The sequence below is a fragment of the Hypanus sabinus genome, chromosome 7, assembly GCF_030144855.1.
Source record: "Hypanus sabinus isolate sHypSab1 chromosome 7, sHypSab1.hap1, whole genome shotgun sequence".
NCBI lineage: Eukaryota > Metazoa > Chordata > Chondrichthyes > Myliobatiformes > Dasyatidae > Hypanus > Hypanus sabinus.
In genome coordinates, this window is record NC_082712.1 from 34,498,524 (window position 1) to 34,523,564 (window position 25,041).

Consider the following 25,041-nt stretch of genomic DNA (forward strand, 5'->3'; position numbering starts at 1 on the left):
CCTTGGAATTAATAACTTTTTCATTCAAGCTGTGTGCTGTGGCCTGATTGTTTCACTAAGTGTTTGTACATCCAGAATTCTCATACAACCAAGGAAGATTAGACTTATGAAAATAAGCTGATAGAGTAAATTTTATTATACAAATTAAGTCAGAAAAGACATTTTCAATTTACCAACATTGTTACATGAACAGTAAAGTTGTAGCAGCAACATCTTTAAAAATTTGGCACTTCATGTACAGCCATTGAGATTTTTTTGTCTCTATATTAACATTTTCAATTAGAACTGCAGTGTAAAATATAGTTCTTTAAAAGGAAATGGAAACGACATAGGTAATTTGTTTGAATTCATGTCACATACCAGTGACAATAAACCTGATTCTGTAACTAGTGTGCAAATATGAATACTAGTCATGTTCTTTGAACATTGAACATACAACTGGCATTTTCACATTCTCCAAGACTGGGACTATATTGTGCATTGAATGGATGAATGTACTGTGTACTACAGTACATTAGGTTTGAGCACATTTGAGCAGACCCCCCCCCCCCGAAAAAAAATCATCATTAAATAGTCAAAATATGATTATAATAAAAACAGAAAATGCTGAAACTATCAGCATCTACTTCAAGGCTTTAAAAAAAAAATTCCAATTCTAATGAAAATTCAAATACATTACATTTCAAGGGTAGTGTGTTTCATGACCTGAAATGTAATTTTTGCTGCCCACAAAAGACATGTTACTTGATGTACTGTATTTTCAGCCATTTTTTTGAAAACTATTTCAGCTTTCCAGCAACTGCAGCTTTTGGTTAACAATGACCATTGCTACCTCTATCTGGCTTTGAAAGTCATGAAGCTATTCTTGTCCCATTGTTTTCATTACCTTTTTAAATATGAAATTAAGTACTAGTTCAATTTATTTAACTTCCATAGATACTGGATTGTACAGGCATAATCAGTTTTTGTTTAACAACTTTCAATTAATGTAAGTACAGGACATTTTAAAATTGTATTTGTCATCACTTGAGGTATATATTAATAACCTTGACCTGGCAGTATTTTTAGTTTATTACTAACAACCCTATCAACAGAACAAAAACAAGTGAAAATTTACTGTGGTATTTTCATTATAAAAAGCAACAACTTTCAATAGTGGGGATGCTGGAAATTAATGTTAACAATGAATAGGCCTTTCTCCCCACCCACCCAAGTTCTCAGGCATTTATTAACTCAACTTGTTTTGATCAAGAAGTATTCAACTGAATTAAGTCTTTCCTGCAATGGAACAACAGGTCAGAGAGGAAAAAGAAAATCACTGAATAGCAATTGAATTGATTTATAGATGGATTTGTTCACCCTCAAATCAAAGTAATAGGTTATTTGTAATGTCTTTTATACACAACTGTTTTTGTAACACACTTTGTTCAAACATCAGTTTTGAATTGTCATTTACTTAGCGTTGTTCACACCCTACGTTAGAATAGCAATAACAAAATGAAAATGCTTAGCAGGTCAGGCAGCATGTGTGGGCAGAAACAGTTATTTCAGTGAAAAGTTGTCAATCTGAAACATTAATTCCCTTTCAACAGGTGCTACCAGCTGTTCTTTTCCAGCATTTCATTTTTATCAAGGATTTCCTTTATCTGTAGTTTCTTTTATTTTCTTGATTCTATTAAAATCTACTAAGATGGTTGTAGTAATGGGTAGGTTTATGGACAGCAGAAGCAATAGCAGATATGGAACCAGAATGCCTCCCATTTCTCTGGCTCAACTTGGTGATTTGAGCAGAATACACATTTCTGAGCATGTGATCTGAAATCAAAAAGAGTAGTTCTGAATTTCTACTGTAGGAGCAACTCCAATTGCACAAATTTCAAGCCTTAAGTTCTAGTACATAAAGTAACAGCGATATTGTCATTATGTTTTGACATGGTGAATTCAAGGATGCACCATTTTACATAGCTCAAAGGCAGATGGGGAGTTGAGGTATGGATCAGACACAACCCAGCTGAATGATCCATGCTATATCTATGCAAGGTGCAAGCCATGCTTACACCCACTTAACTATAAAATCATGATAATTTACAAAAACAGTTTTTACATTTCAACAAATGCATTGACAAAATGCACCAAAACACTCGTCCTTGAGAAAGATCATCTCATATACAAATCAGTTATAGAGTAAATAGCATTATAAGGATGTTCTAAACTGACAGATTATCATCATTATTATAATAATATGTGAAATATAACTAGTAATTTAAATTATAAAACTGACAATATTTACATATTCTTAAAAAGTAATCTGATATGGATGAAAATTAAAATGGTTACAGTCTGCTTAGCTGATATATGGCCTGGTGTAGACTGCCTTTAATGCAAGTAATAATTTAATAACTGGTGTGCACAATGCTGTAATTACAGGCAGGCTGTAATATTGAAGGTAAAATGAGATATCATGGACTTTTATTAAGCCAAACATTTTCAAAATCCCCCGTTTTGTTGGAGGAAGGCATCGGAATCGCCAATAGCTAACAATGTCATGGTAGCAGCGAAGGTCATGCCCTGATACTGCTAGGTCCGCCTGCAATTAGAAATAATGAATTTTAACCAAGTGCATAAACTAATTTTCTTCCATTTTTGCAGAGAAATGCTTATGTTCATGAGGGTATTTAATCCTTTACTATCAATGTTTAATTTACATATGTAACCAAATAAATTACCCCAAGGTTCTTAACAAGAGCAAAAATAATAAAAATATTTTTATCAACAATCTACAAGGAGCATAACAAGATGGTTGACCTGAAGCCTGGTCTTAAGGATTGTTGTCAGGGAGGACAGAGTCAAGATGGAAGGACCATAGAGAGCTTTGAAGTTTGGGGCCAAAACAACTAAGGTTTACCTAGGTTGGGACACAAAAAGTTAACCAGAAGAACTTTGCACTGTGGAAATAAGGCCGTAGACAAAATTTTAAACAGCAGATAAACTGAGACAGGCAAATGCAGGCAACATTAGGAGGTAGAAATAGGCAGTTATAGTGATTCATTAATTGGAAAATTTATCTCTGGGGCAAACAAATCAATTTACAAATGCTTTGGCTTTGTTATGCAGTTGCCAGGTATGGAAATACACGTTAAGGAAAGGAGTTACATTGGTTAAATTCCAGTACCATGATTTATGACTTGTAAATCATAAGACCATTTACCATCTAAATATCCATCTAAAAGGAAATTAAAGTCTGATATTAGAACAGAAGGCAAATTCCACTATTTAAGTTAGAAGAAATACAGTAAAACATCAAAACTATTTACAACTATATCAAAGCAACCATATTCCATTTTATATACCAACAGTGACTAGATGAGAGACAATTCTGATTAAAAGATTTGGCCTGACATACTGTATATTAACAAATGCTCAGCAAAATAGTGCAGTGCCTGGAAAGTTGTCCTCTATATCTATATAAATTTACTTCACACTTCAGTGGATTACATTTGTGTGTGAATGACAAACTGCTTTTGGCAGTCAGCATTATTTACTCGGTAAGCATCATGAAACAAATTTATTAGAAACAAATTTATTTTGACCTAAAAGTAATGAAGACATGATCTAGGACGGGAGTGTGTTTAGTGATCCTGCTCCTGAAGTTGATAGTCTCTCTCTTACCTACTCATCTTGGCAGCAGTATGTTGTCATTATTAAGGAAGCATAGATACCACAAAATCTCAACAGGTTACTATCAGTGTCTCAACACAATTGGCACTGAAACACCCGTCCTTTTTTAAAAAAAAAGTGGATATGTTTACCTCGGATTGGTAGACACGTTTGCCGAAGCATTGATGAGGGGAAGTCAGTGCAGAGCTCTTTTGCAAAATACTGTGGATTCCAGTTAAATGGTTAATCAGGGCAGCAACTTACTTGGGACAACTCTTAACAAAAACTAATCAAAATAGCCAGGATTCCCTTTGTTTATTTGGGACAGAAGTCTGTTGCCAAGCAGTTTCTAACCAGTCAGTTGTGTGCACTTGTGTGGCTGGTAACACTATACCGTGCTTAGAGGGAACAGTTTATAAATAGCATCAGCTGCTTATGTTTGCGTTCAAAAAGCAGTGATTTCCGTCAATGATAGTTAGTGAGAAATAAGCAGCAAGACAATTCAGAACTATTTTGCTCACTGTTGTTTTCAAGCATTCAGGCTTGGAGATGGTAGAAATTGCACAGGGTGAAAATGAAACAATTTCACTACTTCAAGTTAGGAACAATGAAGAATTTGAAGGTATCAACAATCATCTTGAATGTTACAATGAAAATGAAGATTTGGAGGATGCAGTAATCAAAATCATATGAAGGCAGTCTGTTATCTGCACTAGGTGCCTGTGCCAATTTGTTCATTTGCAGTCAAAAGAACACAGCAGTGTACACTGGAGGAATTCTTGTCAAGAACTATTAGTTCCTAATACTATAGTACTGCAGTATTGATAGTGTTCTAATTGGTTCTATATTTCATGAAATACATAGTTTTTACTCAGCATGTCTTTTCTATATCTTTTAACTACTTTCATGAAACTTCAGCTCATTGGGACAGTCGCTTAGAGACTTCAAAATGTACTGGACCTGATGTGTCCCAATTAACTGGAATCCACTATAAATTCACCTGGACCAAAAGGTCTTGGCAAGATTGGAGACAAGGCAAAAGAATTGGTTAGTATCAAACTCAGAGAACAGAAGCCAGAAGCAATATCATGGATTGTGGTCACATCACATTAGAAACCGTATGTAAACCTTGCTGTGCTCAATTGCTATTGCAGTACAAATTTAAAATGATTGAAAATGTTGAATACAAGAGCATTTGAGATGTTACAGAATTAACAATGATTGTAAACCTCTAACATAATATTTATGTTTAAGAAATTCATCTAATTCTATTGAAATTATGATGCAATAGAACAAAATTAGAACTAAAGAACCAGGAGTGAGAATTCAACTAATGATTTGATAAGGTTGCCCTTTATGGGACCTTCTCATGTCCCTTTAGATGGATGTTATCATGCAAAGCTGAATTTCTAATTTTAAATATAGTTCTTTTGCATCGAGTTGAACTGGTACTACATATTTTATTATACATACTGTGTGGGGCTTTATGTGTCCATATCATTCCCTAAATGGCACATCTTTTCTTTAAAGTCAATACTACTCATTCTTATCAACTGTCACAGCCTTACAGTATCAACACTCACCTTCTTGCTCTGGCAGCTCTTTTATTAAAATTAATTTACTGCACATTCTAAAGTGATGAGGCTTTTCAACAAGGTACTGAATCTGAAAGCATCAGAAGAATTGCTGGGTACACTGATTACTCATATTTAAGCTTTCCAGAATGTTTTTTAAAAAATTCTTTCCATGTACAAATACCAAGAAAGCTGGGTAATTAAAGATCAATTAACATTTGGGCAAAGGAATTGCATTGTTGAGTGCTGAGATGTAGAATTTAGTTCAATTCTCTCTTCTTCTACGAAAACTTTGTCTATTTGAAGCTCAACAAGCCAGGTTGAGTCTGTGATCTAATAACTTTGCAAATCAAAGTATCTTTGTGCCAGCTGGTGATGTAGTGGCATCTGGACCAGACTTTAAGGGTTCAAATCCAGCCAGCTCCTTGCACACTTTCATTCAGTGCTGGGTTGAGCATTAAGCCAACAACTGCCTTAAAAAAGTAGATGAATGCTAAGGAAACGGCAAGGTTACCACCTGATGCACCACGAGATGTGGAGAGGAACAACACAAAGTCCCTTTAAAGGGATTATCTTTCTCTGGATTTTATTATGCTCCTACATTTATCATAAAAAATATAAATACCAACCTCTTATGAAAAAGAATCTAGTGCTTTCCCGGTGTATATGATTAATAAACTCCTCTCGGACTGCCCGCTGGGTACAGGTATCGATTATAACTGATGCTTCGATGACAAGCTGTGCAAAGGGGGCAGAGTTTGTCATTGAAATGCCGATTATAATCGATACCTGTATCCGGATGGAAGAAGAGAAGAGTTTATTCATCAACCAGATATCTTTCTGTTATAGTTATGTTAAAGTCTATAAAATGATAAATTATGTCCCTTACCAGTTCTTCTATTAATCTGTACACTGTTCCTTCAATTGCATGTTCAAGATTTTGAGCAGCAATTAGCAGCTTCAGCATAAGCAAGGTCCATGAAGCAGCAACTACCAACAGAGCCAACCTATACAAGAGTAAGAAAAGGCACCAATAATGATTTTGTTAACTCAATTAAAAAACACCAACACAAAACATTGCTTATTAGAAAATATGAAACAGCAGAATATGCTGTAAACTATCAGTAGGGCAGGCAGCATCTACAAAGGAAAACAGTTTGCATCTCAGGTCAATGACCTTGCAACTGAAATAGTCATTGATCAGAAATGCTAACTTTTCTCCATTGATATTGCCTGATCTGCCATTAAAAGGAAAATGAAAGTTACTGGGCAATCATGGAATAGTAATAACAGTCACCATTTTTCTAACAAAAAATTCTTAACATACTGTTGATGAATTCAGCCTTCAAACTGGATCATATAACAAGCATCATGCATTTTCTTTAAACTTGTTTGAATCCATAAAGTGTTCATTCTTCAGCTGGGATAGGCTACAGCAGTTTGGTGCTGCTATGTCATATACTTGGTACCAAATTTTTGTTAAGCAATCAAATCAGAAAAGTTAAAAAAAAATCAGGATTAAACAAAAATGTTGACACTGAAAATTGTCGCGTTGTGCGCTGAAAATGGTTTATCTATTGACTAAACAACACACACAAAATACTGGAGGAACTCAGCAGGCCAGGCAGCATCTATAGAAAAAAGTATGGTCAATGTTTTGGGCCAAGACCCTTTGGCAGGACTGGAGAGAAAAAAAAGAGTAGATTTAAAAGGTGGGGGAGGGGACAGATAAACAAGGTGATAGGTGAAACCAAGAGGGAGAGGGATGAACAACTGGGAAGTTGATTAGTACAGGCCTAGAGAAGGGAGAGTCTGATAGGTGAGGATAGAAGTTCATGGAAGGGGGAAGGAGCACTAGAGCGAAGCAATGGGCAGGCAAGAAGATAAGGTGAGAGGGGGAAAAGGGATGGGGACTGGTTAAGGAGAGAGTGGGGGGGGGGGTCCCATTACTGGAAGTTTGAGAAATCAACAATCATGTCACCAGGCTGGAGGCTACCCAGATGCAATGCAAGGTGTTGTTCCTCCAGCCTGAGTGTGGCCTCATCGAGACAGCAGAAGAGGCCATGGATTAACATATCGGAATGGGAAGTGAAATTGAAATGGGTGGCCACTGGGAGATACTGCTTCTGATTGAGTGTGTAGGTGTTCAGCGAAACAGTCTCCCAATCTCACTTTCACCTATCACCTTTGTTTTTCTCTCTCTCCTCCCTCCAGCTTTTAAATCTACTCCACCTTTTTTCCCTCCAGCCCTGCTGAAAGGTTTGGCCCAAAATGTCGACCACTTCCCCCCCCCCCACCCCCATAGATGCTGCCTGGCCTGCTGAGATCCTCCAGCATTTTGTGTGACTTGGATTTCTAGCATCTGCCGATTCTATTGTTTATCTAATGACTAAAATGAAGATCTAACACAGCCCCTGCACATGGCATTCCCAGATTTGCATACTAGTGGATATTTTATATATCCAAGTTCCTCACATATTTTATATTTGTGTATTTTTATAAGGAATAATATTTTATATATACACAAATTCCTACCTCCAGGTGTTCATTTGAACTGTACATCTATGATTTATCACAAAATGTTTTGAAAAAAAAATCAATCATTGGCTACAAGGTGCCATGGGATACTCGGATATTGTAAAACACTACATAAATTCAAGGTTTTCCTTGACAAATATTTCCTTTGTTAAGTGTTGGTGACATCTAGTGACAGTATAAATGATCCACAAGAATATTGTGCAATTATGTCTTGTCAGTGGAAATTTCATGAAAAAATATTACAGATCTGTAATGTTTCATTTAATCAAAGCAATTGAGCAATCCAAAAATCCCAGAGTTAATCATTAAACAACTGTACAGATATACAGAATTCCTCAGAATTGGATTAACATTTGATAATTAGCATAGATCTTTAAAGCATACTTCAATTAAAGCATGTCACATGTAGAAGGGGGAATAGACCTTTCACACCACATGGAATTACAAGAAGTGATGTTACTGGAAAACATTATCTAATTGGTTTCAATAGATCATACTTGACAATTTGATTACATTTTAATAGTTTCAACAATATATATTTTCTCATTCATTCTTAGGATGTGGACATCGCTGGTATTGCCATCTTTTATTGTTCATTCTTAATTGCCGCAAGGATAACTTCACTATTATGTCTAGAGTCACAAAACCAGAAGTAGGAACAAGTTCTGAAGATTTACTGAACCACCTCCAATTAAATAGCAACATTACTGAATCAGGGGACCAATATTCTTCACTACATACTAGACATGGTAATTAATATTGCTAATTAATCCCTTCTCATTGCACAATATCCAATCTAGGATAGCCCACTCTCTAGTCAAATACAGGTCCAAAAATCCATCTTCTACATGCTCCAGAAATTCCTCCTGCAACCATTGTTACTAATTTTTTCAGAATGAACTATCCATAGATTAAAATCTCAAAATGCTGAGTTCAGGGGTTAAGGGAGACATCAGCCCTAGTCAATAGATAGTCAGTTTCACAGTATCTACTGTTATGAATGTACCACAGCTCTGAGGGGCCGAAGGAGCGGGAACAGCCCCCTCCTTCCGGAGAATCGCAAGATCGCTATTAATTCGGGTCTCGGACCCAGGAAGTGAGAGACAATGCAACGGTTTTGGCCATTGTTCTTAGAGGCACCTGTGTGACGTGCATGTCCCTGCTACGTGACAGCTACCATGGATATGGACACCCTCGGGCAATGTGGGGGTGGGGATTGCATCACCCTACTTTGATGGACATCTACAACTCTGCAAGTCAAGATAAAAGGGGACTGCAGGAGGCAGTACCCCAGCGACGCACCAGAAGGACACCCTCGCTCAGTGCCCCCGTGCCTGGAAGCCACTCAACGCCACGTGCACTCTTAACTCCTTTGCCTGGGGAGCGGGTGGCTGATAATACCGAGAAGGACTTCGAACTAACAACGGGGAAACAATGTTCCCCTGATTTTACGGAGTGGCTTCATAAAGACCCGGGCAAGTTTTTTTCGTTTTTCACCGATCCCTCTAAAACACGTGAAACCCAGCGATTCCCCGAAAGGCTAAAGTCTGCAGACTACTGAGTGACTTTTATATTTCCAACGGACAAAATATTATCCCCTAGACAACAGCCGAGATTACTTCTTAATGATGATTATTACTATACCCGCGCTTTAGATTGAGTATTGACGACGTGCTTTATCTGAATGTTTGTATTAACCTTACTTTTGTGCCCCTTTATAAATAAAAACGTTTGAAAATAGTGACACCAGACTTCAACGGACCTCTCTATCTTTGCCAGTAAGTTATCCAGTTACGGGATACGTAACACTACTTTATCCTTGGTCTCTGTTGCTTTTAATAATTAATTGTACAACTCAGATTTGGTACCAGGTTGTTGCAGCAAGAATTCTCCGCTTTTATATTCCAATCCCCCTTGAAGTAAGATCAACATTCTATTAGCCTTCTCTATTATTGGCTACATATATGTAAGCTTTCTATGCTCTAGGGGTTCCAAAACACTGTTGCAGTTTTCTACAGTTTTACTCTATTTAAATAACACCTCATTTTTATTTCTCCTTCCAAAATGAAGGACTTCACACATTCCCACATTATACACTATTTCAATATTTTTCTGTAAACTTGTATCCTCCTCACAAATTTCCCTTCCACCCATTTTTAACGTCATCTGCAAATTTGTCTACAATACATTCACTTCCCTCCTCCAGTTAACTTATACGAGCTGCAAATCTGACAGGTTGCTAATCAGAAAACTACTTGAAACAAAAAATTCCCTACTCACTGCTATTGCCTGGTCATCGGATCAAAAGCTCAAGAATGAAAAGTGACACAGAGTGTGATAGATTGCTGAAGCACACATATTACAAACATATTCGGCCTAAACAACTGCCCCCACCTGTTTTGGTTCTATAGCTTAGACTCTTGGCTTGAAGAAAGAAGATTGTTAGCAATGAGCAGCTTACCAGTTTTTTGTTCTCTTTGGAGTAAGTCTGCTTTTCTGAATCATGTTATCTACGAGGTAGTAAAGCAGTATCATTATCCCAACAACGTACAGCATTACATACAGAATGAAGGTCACGTGAAAAGCTGCTTCAAATTGCCATTGAATCTTATCCTGTAGTTTAACAAGTCATAAAGCAAGATGGGATATCAGATTCCTGGGCTTCAACTATTTACAACCTCTAAACATGATATAGTTGAGATCCAAATTATAAATTAATGCACAAGGTGGTAAATAGAATAGAAATGTGATTTATTCCTTTTGTTAGCAAACATAGAAAAACTGATCTTTTTAAAAATAATGGTTAAGAGACAAATATTCCAAATCAAAGGAAGCTTATGCATCCTTGTACAGGAATCACATTCTTACAGGGAGTGAGTAGGCCCTTTCTTCTGACTTCAGAATTCCTAGCCTACCTAGACCTTCCTTCTTGCCATTTATCCTCCAAATACATTTCTCAAAGAGTGGGTTCAGGTGACCCAAGGTTTAAATGTGCAGGAACAGAGAGACTGTTCATATCTGGAACAGAGGGCTATATATTTATAAAGGTACTTTGATATATGTGGAGAAGTGGAAAATAGGACCTTAGTTGGTTGTAATTTAAAGTAACTAAAGGGCAAATTATGGCTGGAGAACTCAGACCCAGGATTCTGTTCAGGACTCTGCATTCTGTTGGTATTCAGGGACACTACGTCTATCCTGGTCCAACTAGTTACTAGTTAAACATATTATGGTAGTCAAGAAGTAAAGGTGAGTAAAGGTGTCATGATACATACCACCAATGGCAAGGGATGAGATCTTTGAACTGAACGTAGGCAAGCAGATTAAACACAAGAACCTAAATGATATTTCCTATATCATGTGCCAGTCGGAGTAGAGCTAAAAGGATAAATTAGATTAATGCATGGCTCGATGAATGGTGTAAGTGGAGGGATGCAAGTTCCTGAGACCTTGTTACTTGTTCTGATGGAGTTGAAACAGTAGGCTCGATATTGGGGATACAGTATTAAACAAGAAATTAGACATGCATGCAATAAAGGTTAACAGTACTTTACAAATACTTTAATCAACATATAGATACAGCTAACCGATTAGTAATGATGCTTGCTAGAGGAATTCCTGAAGTGAACACAGGGTGGATTTCTGGACCAATATATTGAGGAATCAACAGTGTAGGCCACCCAAGATTGTGCATTGCGCAATGAAATGATTAATAAGCAATCATATCATGTGTGGCCTTTGGGGAGGCAATTTAATGAAGACTGATTCTGAAACTCAGATCCCCAAGCCAAACTGTCATGGATAAGGTGATCGTTGTTTAAAATAGATTGTGGACCATTATTTATGGGGATTAACAGTTAGCTAGCAATGACAAACATCTAAGAAAAGCACAGATTTAAAAAAACAACCAGTGATCATTCCTTCCTGGGTAGGGGCTGGGGAAGAAGATAAAAGCAGGAATGTGGCTCAACTGTGAGTAACAGGTGAAAGTAAGAATATTATTAAATCCAAGCAGGAAATATACAAATTGGCCCAAAAATGTACCAAACCTGAGGATAAGGAACAGCTTTGAACTCAAAGTGGTTGATTAAGAAGGTGAAAACAGTATGCAGTAAGCCTGCAGACAACACAAAACTAATTAAAAGTGCTATAGACCCAGTTGTAAAGAGAGAAAAAGCTAATCTAATGTAGATCCCTTACAGTAAGAGAATTTATAATGGAGAACAAAAATGACCAGACCAGTTAGACAAATGCTTTGATTTTGCCTTTAAAGGAGAACACAGATAATCAGACTCTGGCTGATTAACTGTTTGTAATAATCATTTACTGACAACTGAAAGCAGGAGAAAAAGCAAATTGAATCTTATTCAGAATTTCAAATAGTGCACTGCCCTTGTTTGATCCCTAGCATTCTGTAAAATATACAACTTTACCAGCTGCCTACAGTTCAATAAGTTGTACTGCTGCACTTAAGATAATGACTTTACAAGAGCAGTTAGGAATGGTCAATAAATGCTGGTCTTGTCAGCAACAGGCACATCCTGTAGTCTATTGATAAGGGTAAGCCATCTAAGATTGAGATAAGGAGAAATGTACTCTCTGCAGAGAGTGTTGATCTATTAGAATTCTCCACCACAGAAACCAGTTAAAGCCAAATAATTAAATATAATCAACGAGTTAAATATTGTTCTTAGGACTAGAGAATGAAAGGACATGGAAGAAAATTACTGAATTTGAATAATCTGCCATAATCATATTTAAGGATGAAGCAAGCTTTGAGAGTTGAAAGGCCTGCTCTGGTCTTATTTTCTATATAATAAACAAATATTCTATTAGAACTTCAATGTTGATTTAGGAGAGTATACAGGCCCTTTGTTTAATGTCTCAGCATGTACTTGGCATCAAGCTTTATAAAAAAAAACCTTTCTGATTCAGAGTCAGAGGGATATACTATTTATTGGTTAATACAGGAGCCTTACAAAATGAATGATATTAGATAATGAATACTTGCACTTTATAAATGAAGCCAGAGCTGTTGGTAAAGGAAGCACTTTGGGAGAAAACTTCCCCAAAATGACTCAGATGAAACCCATTCCTTTCATTACTCACCAATAACTTCCAGAAATCTTTGTGCCATCTTACTAGTGATTGGTTGAGGACTAGTTCAGAGGTGCTTGAAAGAGGATGGTCCCTGTGAAATGCTCTCACTCTCGCACTATACAAATTTAAATTCAAAAGTAATGGGCCTGAAAGCACAAATTTACTCATTAGCACAGCCATCATGATGACAATTTGTTCCATTGAAAGTAATTTACAAGAAGGTTGCTAAAAGTAGAAAGAATTACAGGGAAGTTAGATTGAGGATCAGAGATTAAAATAAAATCAAAGAAAACACAAATAAAACAGACAGACATACTTTATTGATCCCGAGGGAAATTGGGTTTCATTACAGCCACTCCAACCAAGAATAGTGAAGAAATATAGCAATATAAAACCATAAATAATTAAATAATAAGTTAATCATGCCAAGTTGAAATATGTCCAGGACCAGCCTATTGGCTCAGGGTGTCTGACACTCCGAGGGAGGAGTTGTAAAGTTTGATGGCCACAGGTAGGAATGACTTCCTATGACGCTCAGTGTTGCATCTCGGTGGAATGAGTCTGGCTGAATGTACTCCTGTGCCTAACCAGTACATTATGGAGTGGATGGGAGTCATTGTCCAAGATGGCATGCAACTTGGGCAGCATCCTCTTTTCAGACACCACCGACAGAGTCCAGTTCCACCCCCACAATATCACTGGCCTTATGAATGAGTTTGTTGATTCTGTTGGTGTCTGCTCCCCTCAGCCTGCTGCCCCAGCACACAACAGCAAACATGATAGCACTGGCCACCACAGCCTCATTGAACATCCTCAGCATTGTCCGGCAGATGGTAAAGGACCTCAGTTTCCTCAGGAAATAGAGACAGCTCTGACCCTTCTTGTAGACAGCCTCAGTGTTCTTTGACCAGTCCAGTTTATTGTCCATTTATATCCCCAGGTAGTTGTAATCCTCCACTATGTCCACACTGACCCCTTGGATGGAAACAGGGGTCACTGGTGCCTTGGCCCTCCTCAGGTCCACCACCAGCTCCTTAGTCTTTTTCACGTTAAGCTGCAGATGATTCTGCTCGCACCATGTGACAAAGTTTCCCACCGTAGCCCTGTACTCAGCCTCATCTCCCTTGCTGATGCATCCAACTATGGCAGAGTCATCAGAAAACTTCCGAAGATGGCAAGACTCTGTTGTTGAAGTCCGAGGTGTAGATGGTGAAGAGAAAGGGAGAATGGACAGTCCCCTGTGGAGCCCAGTGCTGCTGACCACTGTCTGACACAGTGTTGCAAGCGCACGTACTGTGGTCTGCCAGTCAGGTAATCAATAATCCATGACACCAGGGAAGCATCCACCTGCATCACTGTCAGCTTCTCACCCAGCAGAGCAGGGCGGATGGTGTTGAACGCACTGGAGAAGTCAAAAAACATGACCCTCACCAAAAACAAAAACAAGTGCTCGCCAAAAACAACATTATATAAATGACTATGAACGCTTGAGTTCTTTGCCGAAATCACATACATTGAGGTTTTGGAAATTAATCTGACAAAAGGGGAGAAAAAGTGATATTGAAGTGAATGTAAAACATTGAATCTAATGTGCATGTCCATCAAACCTTAGAGAAGAGATGGGACAGTATTTTGCAGAAAACATGTTTATCAAAACCTCCTATATTATGTAGGCAAAATCAGGGAAATGATGGAATTTTATATAATATATATTTTTAATAAAACAAACCAAAACATACCATGCAGGTATTCAAACATGATGAAAACAGCAGCACTTAGCAGAAAAGATGTTACTGCAAGACCAATTACTTCTCCTTTAGTAAGTCTCATATTGTCCATTTCTGGCCACATACTAATCTGGAATTACAAAAAGAAACTTAATTAATGCCATGGATGGGAATAAGATTTTTCAACAAGTTTATTACCATAATTTTTCCAACTGCTTTTGACTATTTTATCAGCATTCAACATGATGAGCATCTCTGCTTAGGAATGAACCTACTTTTTCATTTCTTCATTTCAGATTAAAGCACAGCAGAGGTAAGAACTGATTGAAATTCATTCTACTTTCTAATAACATCCTAACATCAACATCATGATACTAATTTAGGCCTCCAATGCTTCACAAATTAAATTCAGCATTTTATTAGGCTGCAAATTGGTAATTGGGACATGTGCCAATGTGTAAAGCAGTCACAGGCAGAATTACCGCCTATCAGAACAATAACTTAAGTTCCAACTACAGTCCTATCATAGTGAACAACCCTTTTTGTTAAAGGAAAATCCACAAAAAAAAATCATGAATCAACCCCAGTCCAAGCAATGGACTTTGTTCGAATACATTATCTGAACAAGAGCCTGGAGAGGTATCTACATCATAAGCATGTATGCATTAACACAACATAATCTGCTTTATTACCCCCATCAACCTGGACCTAAATCATCAGTGCCAACAGAAACATTAATACCTTCAATCCTGGAGCACTCAAGAACTCCATAAAGGCAGCTCTTCCCATATGGAACCTCATACAATATGTCAATACCCAGGTGTTGCAAAGTGCCCACAGCTTATGGGCTGCCCAGAAGTTCACCATAATTGGCACCTGTCTACAAATTCTGTTTAGCTACTGAGAACCAGGACATTTCATGTGAATGACCAAGAGATCAAGGAGGCAGTTAACTACACATGTATAGTGTTCTTGGATTGGATGCTCCATCTTATGCCAGTTTAAAAAAAATGGCTTTATAGGCATCTATAGGAGGAGTTCCGAATCAGAATCAGGTTTATTATCACCAGCATGTGACCTGAAATTTGTTAACTCCAACAAAAACCTGTACTCTAAGAACAGATGCTGACAAAGATGCAGGAGATACGGCAACACATTGACAGTCATGACGTGTCAACTCTTCAATACTCTATTTAAAAAATTTTGTTACCCAATCTCCAAAGGTCCATCCCACAAGAACAGGGTGAAAATGTCAGACACAGGCAATGCCAACAGGAAAGAACACTTTGCTAGTCCCATTCACTATGGACATTTGAACCCACCACATATTCTCCGTGCCATAAAGGCCCTTCACTTCCTGAAGCTAACCAGTTCCCCTCCACAACTGACAAGTGATCTTAGGTATGAAAAGTTAAACCTGTCTCTTTCCACACTGTCTTAAGTCTTGACCATTAATTGAATGTACACTTAACATTTTTGATAAGTAAGCTTAGTAAAAGGGTTTAAAAAATAGAATATGCATTTTGAATAGTCAAGTAATTTTGGAAACAAAGGTTCATTAAAAAAATGCTACTATTGCAACTCATACACAGTGTCATAAAAAATGATTTGGAATAACTCCTGGAAGCTGCTACTCTACAAACAGCTTAATGGTCAAATCAAAGTGAATAATGAGAAAAATATTAACCAGCAAAGCAAAAGACCAATCGTTACAATGTAGTTCAAAGGTTGCTAATTTTTTTAATGTACAGATTTGTAGAGGTATTTTAAAAAGCACATTAGTTAACATGGGTAATTTTATGAGTTCATGATTCTGCAATCCAAAGCAGACTCTACACCACACTATCCGATGATACATTGCATCAGTGAATAGTGAATACCTGAGAGCAAATTCAAGGCCATGAATTAGCTAATGAACTAATACTAAATAAATAATCCATTCTTTTATTCAAACATTTGAATTTTATATTTAAAGGTTTGGATCCCTTTTATACTGTGAAGACAAATACATATTTATTTTACTCAGTAATAGGATACTACAGATCTACAAGTAGATGGAAATACAAAGCAGAAGTTAGAATCAAATCAGCCATTATATTAAACAACAGTGCAGGTTTGAAGGGCTTATTTACTCTCCAAACTACACGTATACGTCATTCAAAGATCTCCATTTAGAAGTTGCCATTACATTCAGATCGCATTTGCAAATAGGATGCAGTATTTATTACAAAATGTATACTTACTCCACCACCTACAGGAATCTTGTCCGCTGAAGATTTTGCCTTTAGATGCTTTTCCTGTAAAAGCTTTTGTTTCTGTTGAAGACCTGGTTCAAACAAAATTAAGAAGTTTTCAACTTTACTTCATGTTACAGTTATGGAAACATGTACTCATACTTCTGATAATTTTATAGTTTAAAATATTAATTGCAGGAAAAGTAATGCAAAACAAAAGCAAAATTAGATAAACAATTACATCAAAGATTTACTACTTGTTAAATTAATAAGCATCAAAAACTCAACTGGCACTCAAGCTATAATTCCTGTAGATGAACGTTTGAGCTCTGCCTGTGATTGGTTTGCACATTGGCAGCTGTCCCAATTACCAATTTACAGTAACAGATGCTTTTCAATTTAAGATGCAAATAAAGATGAGTAGAAATCAGTTTTGAAAAGTTTATAAAGCATGTCTGATATTTTATGCCATTATATATTTGTTTATCAATCATGATAAACATTTCTAGCAACCCAAAAAATGCTGGAGAAACTCAGCAAGTCAGGCAGTACCTATGGAGGGAAAATAAATAGCCAATATGTTGGACTGAGACCCTTCATTATTACTGGAAAGCTGAAATAAAAAAGGTGATGGGGAGGGGGAACTAGAAGGTGAGACCAGGTAAGGTGGAAGGTAGATGGGTGCAGGGGTGGGGGGACGAAGTAAGAAGCTACGGTGGAAGAGACAAAGGGCAGAAGAAGAAAGAATCTAATAGTAGGGGACAGTGGATCATGTAGGGGACAGGGGAACCAGAGGGAGGTGATGGGTAGGTGAAAAGAGAAGGGCTGAGAAGGTAACTAGAATAAGAAATTTTAAAAAAAGAGGAGAGAGGTAGGAGAAATTACTGGAAGTTAGAGAAATCAAAGTTCATGCATCAGGTTGGAGCTTCAGACAATATGGAGCAACACCTCATATCCATTAACAGCCCATCAATCACGCACACCGCTTTATCCTGGCTATTGTGTCAGATTGAAGCTATGCTCATTCAGGGAAGTGGCAGAAAGCAACTTATCTGCTCATGTCTGAATGCTGTCATAATTTGTTACATTCAGACATGGATTGTTTCAGATGCTGAAGAGTTTGCAATGGGTTGAACATGAAGCAGTCATCAGCAAACATCCTGACTTCTGACCAGATTTTGGAAGGAAGGTGAAGTGAAGCGGCTGAAGATCATTTGGCCTAATACAGTGTCCGGGGAAATTCCTACAGTGATGTCCTGGGGTTATTTTGCTTTGCGTATGATATGACTCCTAATATTGGAGTGTTTCCCCCTTGATGCCCATTGATTACAATTTTAGTAGGGCTCTTTGATACATTGTTATCTCTCCCCCCCACCCCCCAAATGTCAAGGGCAGTCACTTTCATCTCACCCCTGAAATTCAGGTCAAATTAAGAGTATGAAGCAAGGATGTGGTCAGGTCAGGAACTGAGTATATTTAGCATAACCAAACTAGAGCAGAGAGCAATTTACTAGCAAGTAAATGTTGCTTGATAGTACCATCAATGACACTTTCAATCACTTTACCAATGAATGATCGATGATTGGGTTGTAATTAGCAGGACTGGATTTGTCCTGAGTGAAAACAGGTCAAATGTGGTCAATTTTCTTTATTGTCAGGTCCCAACAGGTACAACTTTGCCACAACCAGGAATGTACCCAAGTTAATGCCGGGTAGTCTGCCCAGTTTTATTGTTTGAAATTAACAGCAAATAGTACAACTAGGCAGATTGCTTGGCCATTTCAGAGCCTATTTGAGAATCAAATATACATATGTTTTTGTCTTGCCCTTGTTTACAAAATTACTGGAAAGATATTTTCAGTATTATTTCAAGAGTTCTGAATATCAATTTCCAACCGCATCCTTTTACTGCAATTTTTGGTTTACCAATGGTGGATAATAGTCGTTTATCCTCTTCATCTCGATGAATGATTGCATTTGTTACATTAATGGTTAGAAGATCTATTTTATTGAATTGGAAAGAAATTAATCCTCCAACTATATTTCAGTGGTTTTCTCAAACTATCTCTTGTTTGAGCTTAGAAAAAATTAGAAGCGTTGTTTTTTACCCTGCAGTTAAATTTGAAGAAACTTGGAGACCATTTATTCAACATTTTCATATGAGTTAAATTGTCTTTTCCTAAACCTTACTTTTATTATCCTTAATTATTTGGATCGAGGTTCGGAGCTATTGGCACTACTGTATGTATTTAACATTATGCAACGGCCCATGTTGGTTAGTGTTTTTTTTTTCTTCTCTTTTTTTGGTCTTTTTTTTCTTTGTTTCTTTTGTTCATAAATACTATGAGTTTGGGAGGCTATATATATTGATTATTATATATTTGAATGTCTACTTAAACTATCAATTATGTACTCTCAAACACTTTGTATTCATGTTTCATTTATGTTTGTTTAAAAATTAATAAAAAGATTTAAAAAGAAAGAGAATCAAATATAGGGTTGGTTCCAGAATTATACAAAGACTATTCAGGGTAAGGATCGGCTTCCTTTCCTCATGTATAATAGTAAGCCAGATGGCCATTTGCAATAATTTGTTATCTCTTCTAGTGTCTTTATTAATGCAATACTCAAAATGCCGTTTTCCAAACCTCCTAAGCTGTAAACTTCAAGCAGGCCAAACCTGTAAGTAATCAGGCACCAAATGCTGGACCCATGAAAGGTCAGTATGAAGGTTTGAGGTTGAGGACAGGGGATTCAAGCTTTCCACTTTTATGGTATTCAGTTTAAAAATAGCTTTTCATCAAACTACCCACTCACCTGGAGTCATTCTAAGCATTGCAAGATTTGGGCTGACTGGTTTTTCTGATTTCTTGTGGCTCTTTTCAATACTGGACCTGTAAAACACAAAAAATCTTTTATTTAAAAAACGCAATGCATAAAAACTTATTTATACTTTGTGCCCTGAAATATGCCTATTCTAATTTTAATCTTTTTCTGAAAAGTACATGAACACTTTATACACTTTCCTCTTGAAAGATATAATGAGACTGATCAATTTTTGCCACTGTCATGTTAAAATTATCTAAAATTCTTGAAGCGACCATGAAAGAAATGTAACCCAACTAGTTATTTTTCCAATGAGTTCAGTGACAGCACAACTGGACCCAATCTGTTTTTAAAATTATTTATCTCTCATAGTAATGTAACATCAGACAAGTTTTCCCAATTACACTGATCAACTTCAAGAAATACTTTGAATATTGGAACTTACACTCTGTGCATGTTATAAGATTAGTTTTTCCATTAAATTAAATCACCTCTTGGCAAGAAAAATGCCTCAGAACCAACAATGAGGGTACCCAATCTATCCAAACTACATACTATGATCAGATCAGCCCTAAAGTAAACAACCCCAACCTTTGCTCTATACTTGTAAATGTCCCAGGAAATATTCCTAAAAACCTTTTCTGCTCCCTTCCCATCACTTTCATAATTCTTCCTTCCTAAAATGCAGGGACTATAATTCAAAATCAGGTTTATTATCACTGGCATGGGACCTGAAATTTGTTAACTTTGCAGCAGCAGTTCAATGCAATACATAATCTAGCAGAGGAGAAAAATAATAATAGTAAATAAAATAAAACATAATAAATAAACAAGTAAATCAATTACATATATTGAATAGATTTTTTTTAAGTGCAAAAACAGAAATACAGTATATTTAAAAAAGTGAGGTAGTGTCCAAAGCTTCAATGTCCATTTAGGAATTGGATAGCAGCGGGGAAAAAGCTGTTCCTGAATTGCTGAGTGTGTGCTTTCAGGCTTCTGTACCTCCTACCTGATGGTGACAGTGAGAAAAGGGCATGCCCTGGGTGCTGGAGGTCCTTAATAATGGACGCTGCTTTTCTCAGACACTGCTCCCTACAGATGACCTGGGTAATTTGTAGGCTAGTGCCCAAGATGGGGCTGACTAGATTTACAACCTTCTGCAGCTTCTTTTGGTCCTGTGCAGTAGCGCCTCCATAGCAGACAGTGATGCAGCCTGGCAGAATGCTCTCCACAGTACAACTATAGAAGTTTGAGTGTATTTGTTGACATACCAAATCTCTTCAAATTCCTAATAAAGTGTAGCCACTGATATGTTGGGACCAGGTTAGATCCTTAAAGATCTCGATGCCCAGAAACTTGAAGCTTCTCACTCTCTCAACTTCTGATCTCTCTGAGGATTAGCATGAGTTCTTTCATCCTACCCTTCCTGAAGTTCACAATCAACTGTTTTGTCTTACTGATGTTGAGTGCCAGGTTGTTGCTGCAGCACCATTCCACTAGTTGGCATATCTCAATTGAACACAATTGTCCAACTGAAACATGATCAAGTATGTTTTAATTTCTCTGCTTTTATGCTTGCATGCATAGATACCTTCAGGTTCATCTGCTCCTGCACACATTTAGGATAGAATCTATTATTCTATATTACCTCTCCTAATTCTTTCTACCAAAATATATCACCTTACATTTCCCAACATTAAATTTCAACTGCCATACATTTGGCCATTCCACCACCCTGTTTACTTCCTCGCCATTTTCACTAGACTGAAAAATGTGTCATCCTCCAACTTAGAAATTATGAATTGCATAAATATGGTCCTCAACCCCCCAAAAAAATGACAGTTCTAACACTAACTTCTGGGGAACGTTTCAGTCCATCTTCTTCCAGTCCAGAAAAAGGAACACTCACTAAGACCCTCTTTTGTGTTACCCATCCAACATCACATCTATGTCTCTTTTACGTCACGTGCTTCAACTTTGCTGATAAGCTTGTAATGCAGCATCCTATCAAAAGCCTTCAGGAAGTCTACTTACACATCAAATGGATTATCCTCCAGTCAATCTGCTACAGTCAAACAATTTTATTGAATTGGATAAAAATGACTTGCCCCTAATTATAGTTGGCATGAATTCTGAAGGTACTACCTGACTAACCATCTTATTTGAGGATGTGACAGCTTAATGGAATTCCCAAAAGCTTGATGAGTCTGGGCTTCCAAAATTATATTTCACAGAATTTCCTGGGAAGGAACATTAGTCAAGTAGAAATCTAAGGCACTTCAGAGATAGTTTCATGAAGTATTAACTGGTTTAAGCATAGTAAAGATGAATATTCATTGGAAGTGTGATATTGAAGCATTTTTCTATCTTAAACCCTAGTACTTACATGAGATGATCAAGTGTGTTTGAAATTAAAGGTGTTACCAATCGACGCCGTGGAGTAAAAGAGATTTTTCCTTTCTCATTAGGAGATCCATTGTTCTTCCTTCTATTTACAAAGAGCTGCTCAGTTTGTATTTTTATTCCAGCATGGAGATTCTTGTATCCACGGCATGGAGTGATATCCAGTTCCCGAAATCTATTCAACCCAGGCGTTGGAGCCATTATCCTAGAAAAACGAAAATACTTAAGACAGATTATGTAATTACGTAATTATGCAGTGTGGTCACTATTCAGTGGCAGCAACAAAAAGCAACGGTAAACATTAATATTTTTAACATACACAGTCTTCTGCTGAAGATTACGAGATAGGATAACAATTTTACTAAAAGACATATCCAATTGTTCCTTTGGATTTAATTGTTAATTGAATACTGCATTGCTCTTTGAGAATTAAGGGTTAAATACAACTGCACTAATCTTATTTGCCTGCATTTGGTCCCCATCCCTATAAATATTTTCTTTTCATGTACCCGTCTCAATGCCTTTTAAGCATTGTAACTGCACACACCTGTGCAGTTTCCTCTGGCAACTCGTTCATAGACCCACAACCCTCGCCATGGGAATAGTAAATTGCTCTTCACATCTCTTCTAAATTTCTCTCTTAAATCCATATCCTCTTGTTTTAAGCTCTCCCACCTAGAGAAAAATACAGTGTTTATCCATCTTACTTGCAGCTATCATGATTTTATAAATCTCTGCTGCCTCCTACACTCCAGGGAAATAACTCCCGGACTATTTAGCTTCTTATAACTCAACAAATCCCTGTAACATCCTCGAAATTTCTGCACCTTTTCCAGCTCAATGATTCCTACCTAAAGCTGGGCAACCAGAATTGCACACAATGCTCCAAATATGATTCACTAACTTGTACAGGTGCAACTAGGCATTTGAACTCTTGTACACAATTGGCACGCTTGCCTTTATTGCCATTCCGTCGGCCCGTAGCAGGGAACTCTGTATCTGTACCCCTGGAGCAATAAACTCCTCTGCTGGAGGAAATCGATAAGTCAAGGGGTACAGGTACAAAGTTGCCTGACACCTGTGGATGGATTGGCGATAGAGACAAGCATGCCAAATGGCTTAATCGAAATCAGAGGTGTGATCTGGTGCTGCAACATCAATATCTTGCTCAATGTTAATAAAACTAAAGAGCTAATTGTTGATTTCAGGAAGTGTGTGCTTTGGGGAGGGGTGGTGGGTGAACACATACCAGTCTAGAGAAGGAAAAATAGCATGGGAGAAATCAGCAGCTGGGTGTTTACACATCAGATGACCCATCCCAGACACAGTACACAGACAGATGCAGTCATAAGGAAGGTGCACTCTCGAGTTACCCTCAGCCGTGAGGTATAGAAGCCAGAAATCCCACACCATGAGGTTCAGGAACTGCTACTTCCCTTGAATTTATACAACCCTGAGATTCATTTTGTTGCAGGCATACACAGCAAGTCTAAAAACAATAGAATCAATGAAAAAAAATCATACCCAACAGGATAGTGCATATACAAAAGGCAAAATAATAAGTAAATAAGCAATAAATATTGAGAACACAGGATGAAGTGTCCTTAAAAGTGAGCTCGTAGGTTGAGGGAACAGACGGTGATGGGGCAAGTGAAGGTATCCCTTGTGGTTCAAGAGCCTGATGGTTGAGGGGTAACAACTGTTCCTGAACCTGGAGGTGTGGGCTGAGACTTCTGTACCTTATTGCTGATGGTAGCAGCGAGAAAGGAGCATGACCTGAGTGGTGGGGTTCCCTGATGATGGATGCTGCTTTCCTGTGACACCACTCTGTGCAGATGTGCTCCATAGTGAGGAGGACATTACCCATGATGAACTGGGCCATATCCATTTTTTTTGGTAGGATTTATCCAATCAAGAGCCTTAAAACACATCTATAGAAGTTTGTCTAAGTTTGTTCTAATTGTGCCTTTTCTTGAAAAAAACTGTATAATTTATGTTTAATTGTGAATGCTGCATATCTGATGCTATAGCAAGTACATTTTTCTCCTGTACTCACACACAATAAACTCAGCTTTGAAACAGTACTGATACAGATTTTCAACCTGAGACATTGACGTAGATCCCACAGATACTGCTCAATCTACTAAATTCCTCCAGAAGGTGGTCTAAGGCTCCGAATTCCAATCTTTGCCGCCCTCATCTGTCTATCTGTACCTCTAAGGCTCTCTGTTCAAACTAGGGTCCCACCATTTATTGTGCAAGTCCTGCCCCAGCTTAAATCACTAAAATACAGTACTCACATTTAGCCAAGTTAAATTCCCACCTGCCATCCTTTTATAAATTTCTCCAGTTCAGCTTGATCCTGTTGTGACCTTGGATTATTTTCTTATTGAACGACTAATTTTAGGCCATCCACAAACTTACTAACCATGGTCACCAAAAAAAAAATAACATAAATGACAAACAAGAGTGGACCATCGAAACCTACAACACACCGCTTTTCACAGAATAACAGCCTCCCACTAATACCTACGGACTCCTACCAAGTCAGTTTTGACTCCGGTTGGTGATCAGGTCCCATGCGATCTATCTAACCTTTCAGGCTAGCTTACCATACATGGTGGACCAGAAACATTTACACGCAGTAAAACAAACTGAACCTCACGCTCATGGAAACGGTAACTGTGCATTCAGGTTTTAGTTCCCATTTCCGGTCTGCAAAGTTCCCCTCTGGTTTATTATGGTGTCATTGCTCCGGATCACACGGCCTACGTGCTCCATACCTTTCTGGATGGGCTGTTACAGGTTCATGTCGTGTTTAGCACCGGGGAGGGACCGGCTACCTCCTTCGCCGCAGTCCCAATCCAACCCTCACACAACCGGGGCCCGACCCGGCCCGACCGTTGTCACCCGCCTCCTCGCCCACTTCAAATTCAAGCGACCCGCCTGAGGCCACCGGCCCCGTCGTCCCTCGGGCGG

The 25,041-nt window shown here is 37.8% G+C and overlaps 1 protein-coding gene across 1 annotated transcript; it reads right to left on the reverse strand.

Annotated features, from left to right (window-relative positions):
* Positions 1–73: 73 nt before the first annotated feature.
* On the reverse strand, positions 74–25,027 carry LOC132396674 (uncharacterized). Its single transcript, XM_059974452.1, has 9 exons — positions 24,846–25,027; positions 22,046–22,267; positions 19,648–19,724; positions 16,840–16,922; positions 14,609–14,726; positions 12,879–13,015; positions 10,231–10,382; positions 6,121–6,238; positions 74–2,587 (listed from the first exon to the last, which is right to left on the reverse strand). Exons 2-9 carry the CDS (start codon positions 22,261–22,263, stop codon positions 2,345–2,347), a joined length of 1,146 nt encoding a protein of 381 aa, XP_059830435.1. The 5' UTR covers positions 22,264–22,267; positions 24,846–25,027; the 3' UTR covers positions 74–2,344.
* Positions 25,028–25,041: the final 14 nt, after the last annotated feature.

Bases quoted from the DNA above. Each gene is read 5' to 3' on its own strand.
- LOC132396674 (XM_059974452.1), bottom strand. From the start codon at position 22,263: ATGGCTCCAACGCCTGGGTTGAATAGATTTCGGGAACTGGATATCACT. The intron at 16,923-19,647 runs GTGAGTGGGTAG...TGTTTGAACCAG, and splicing joins AATGCTTAGAATGACTCCAG to GTCTTCAACAGAAACAAAAG. The intron at 6,239-10,230 runs GTAAGCTGCTCA...ACTCTTGTATAG, and splicing joins CCAAAGAGAACAAAAAACTG to GTTGGCTCTGTTGGTAGTTG.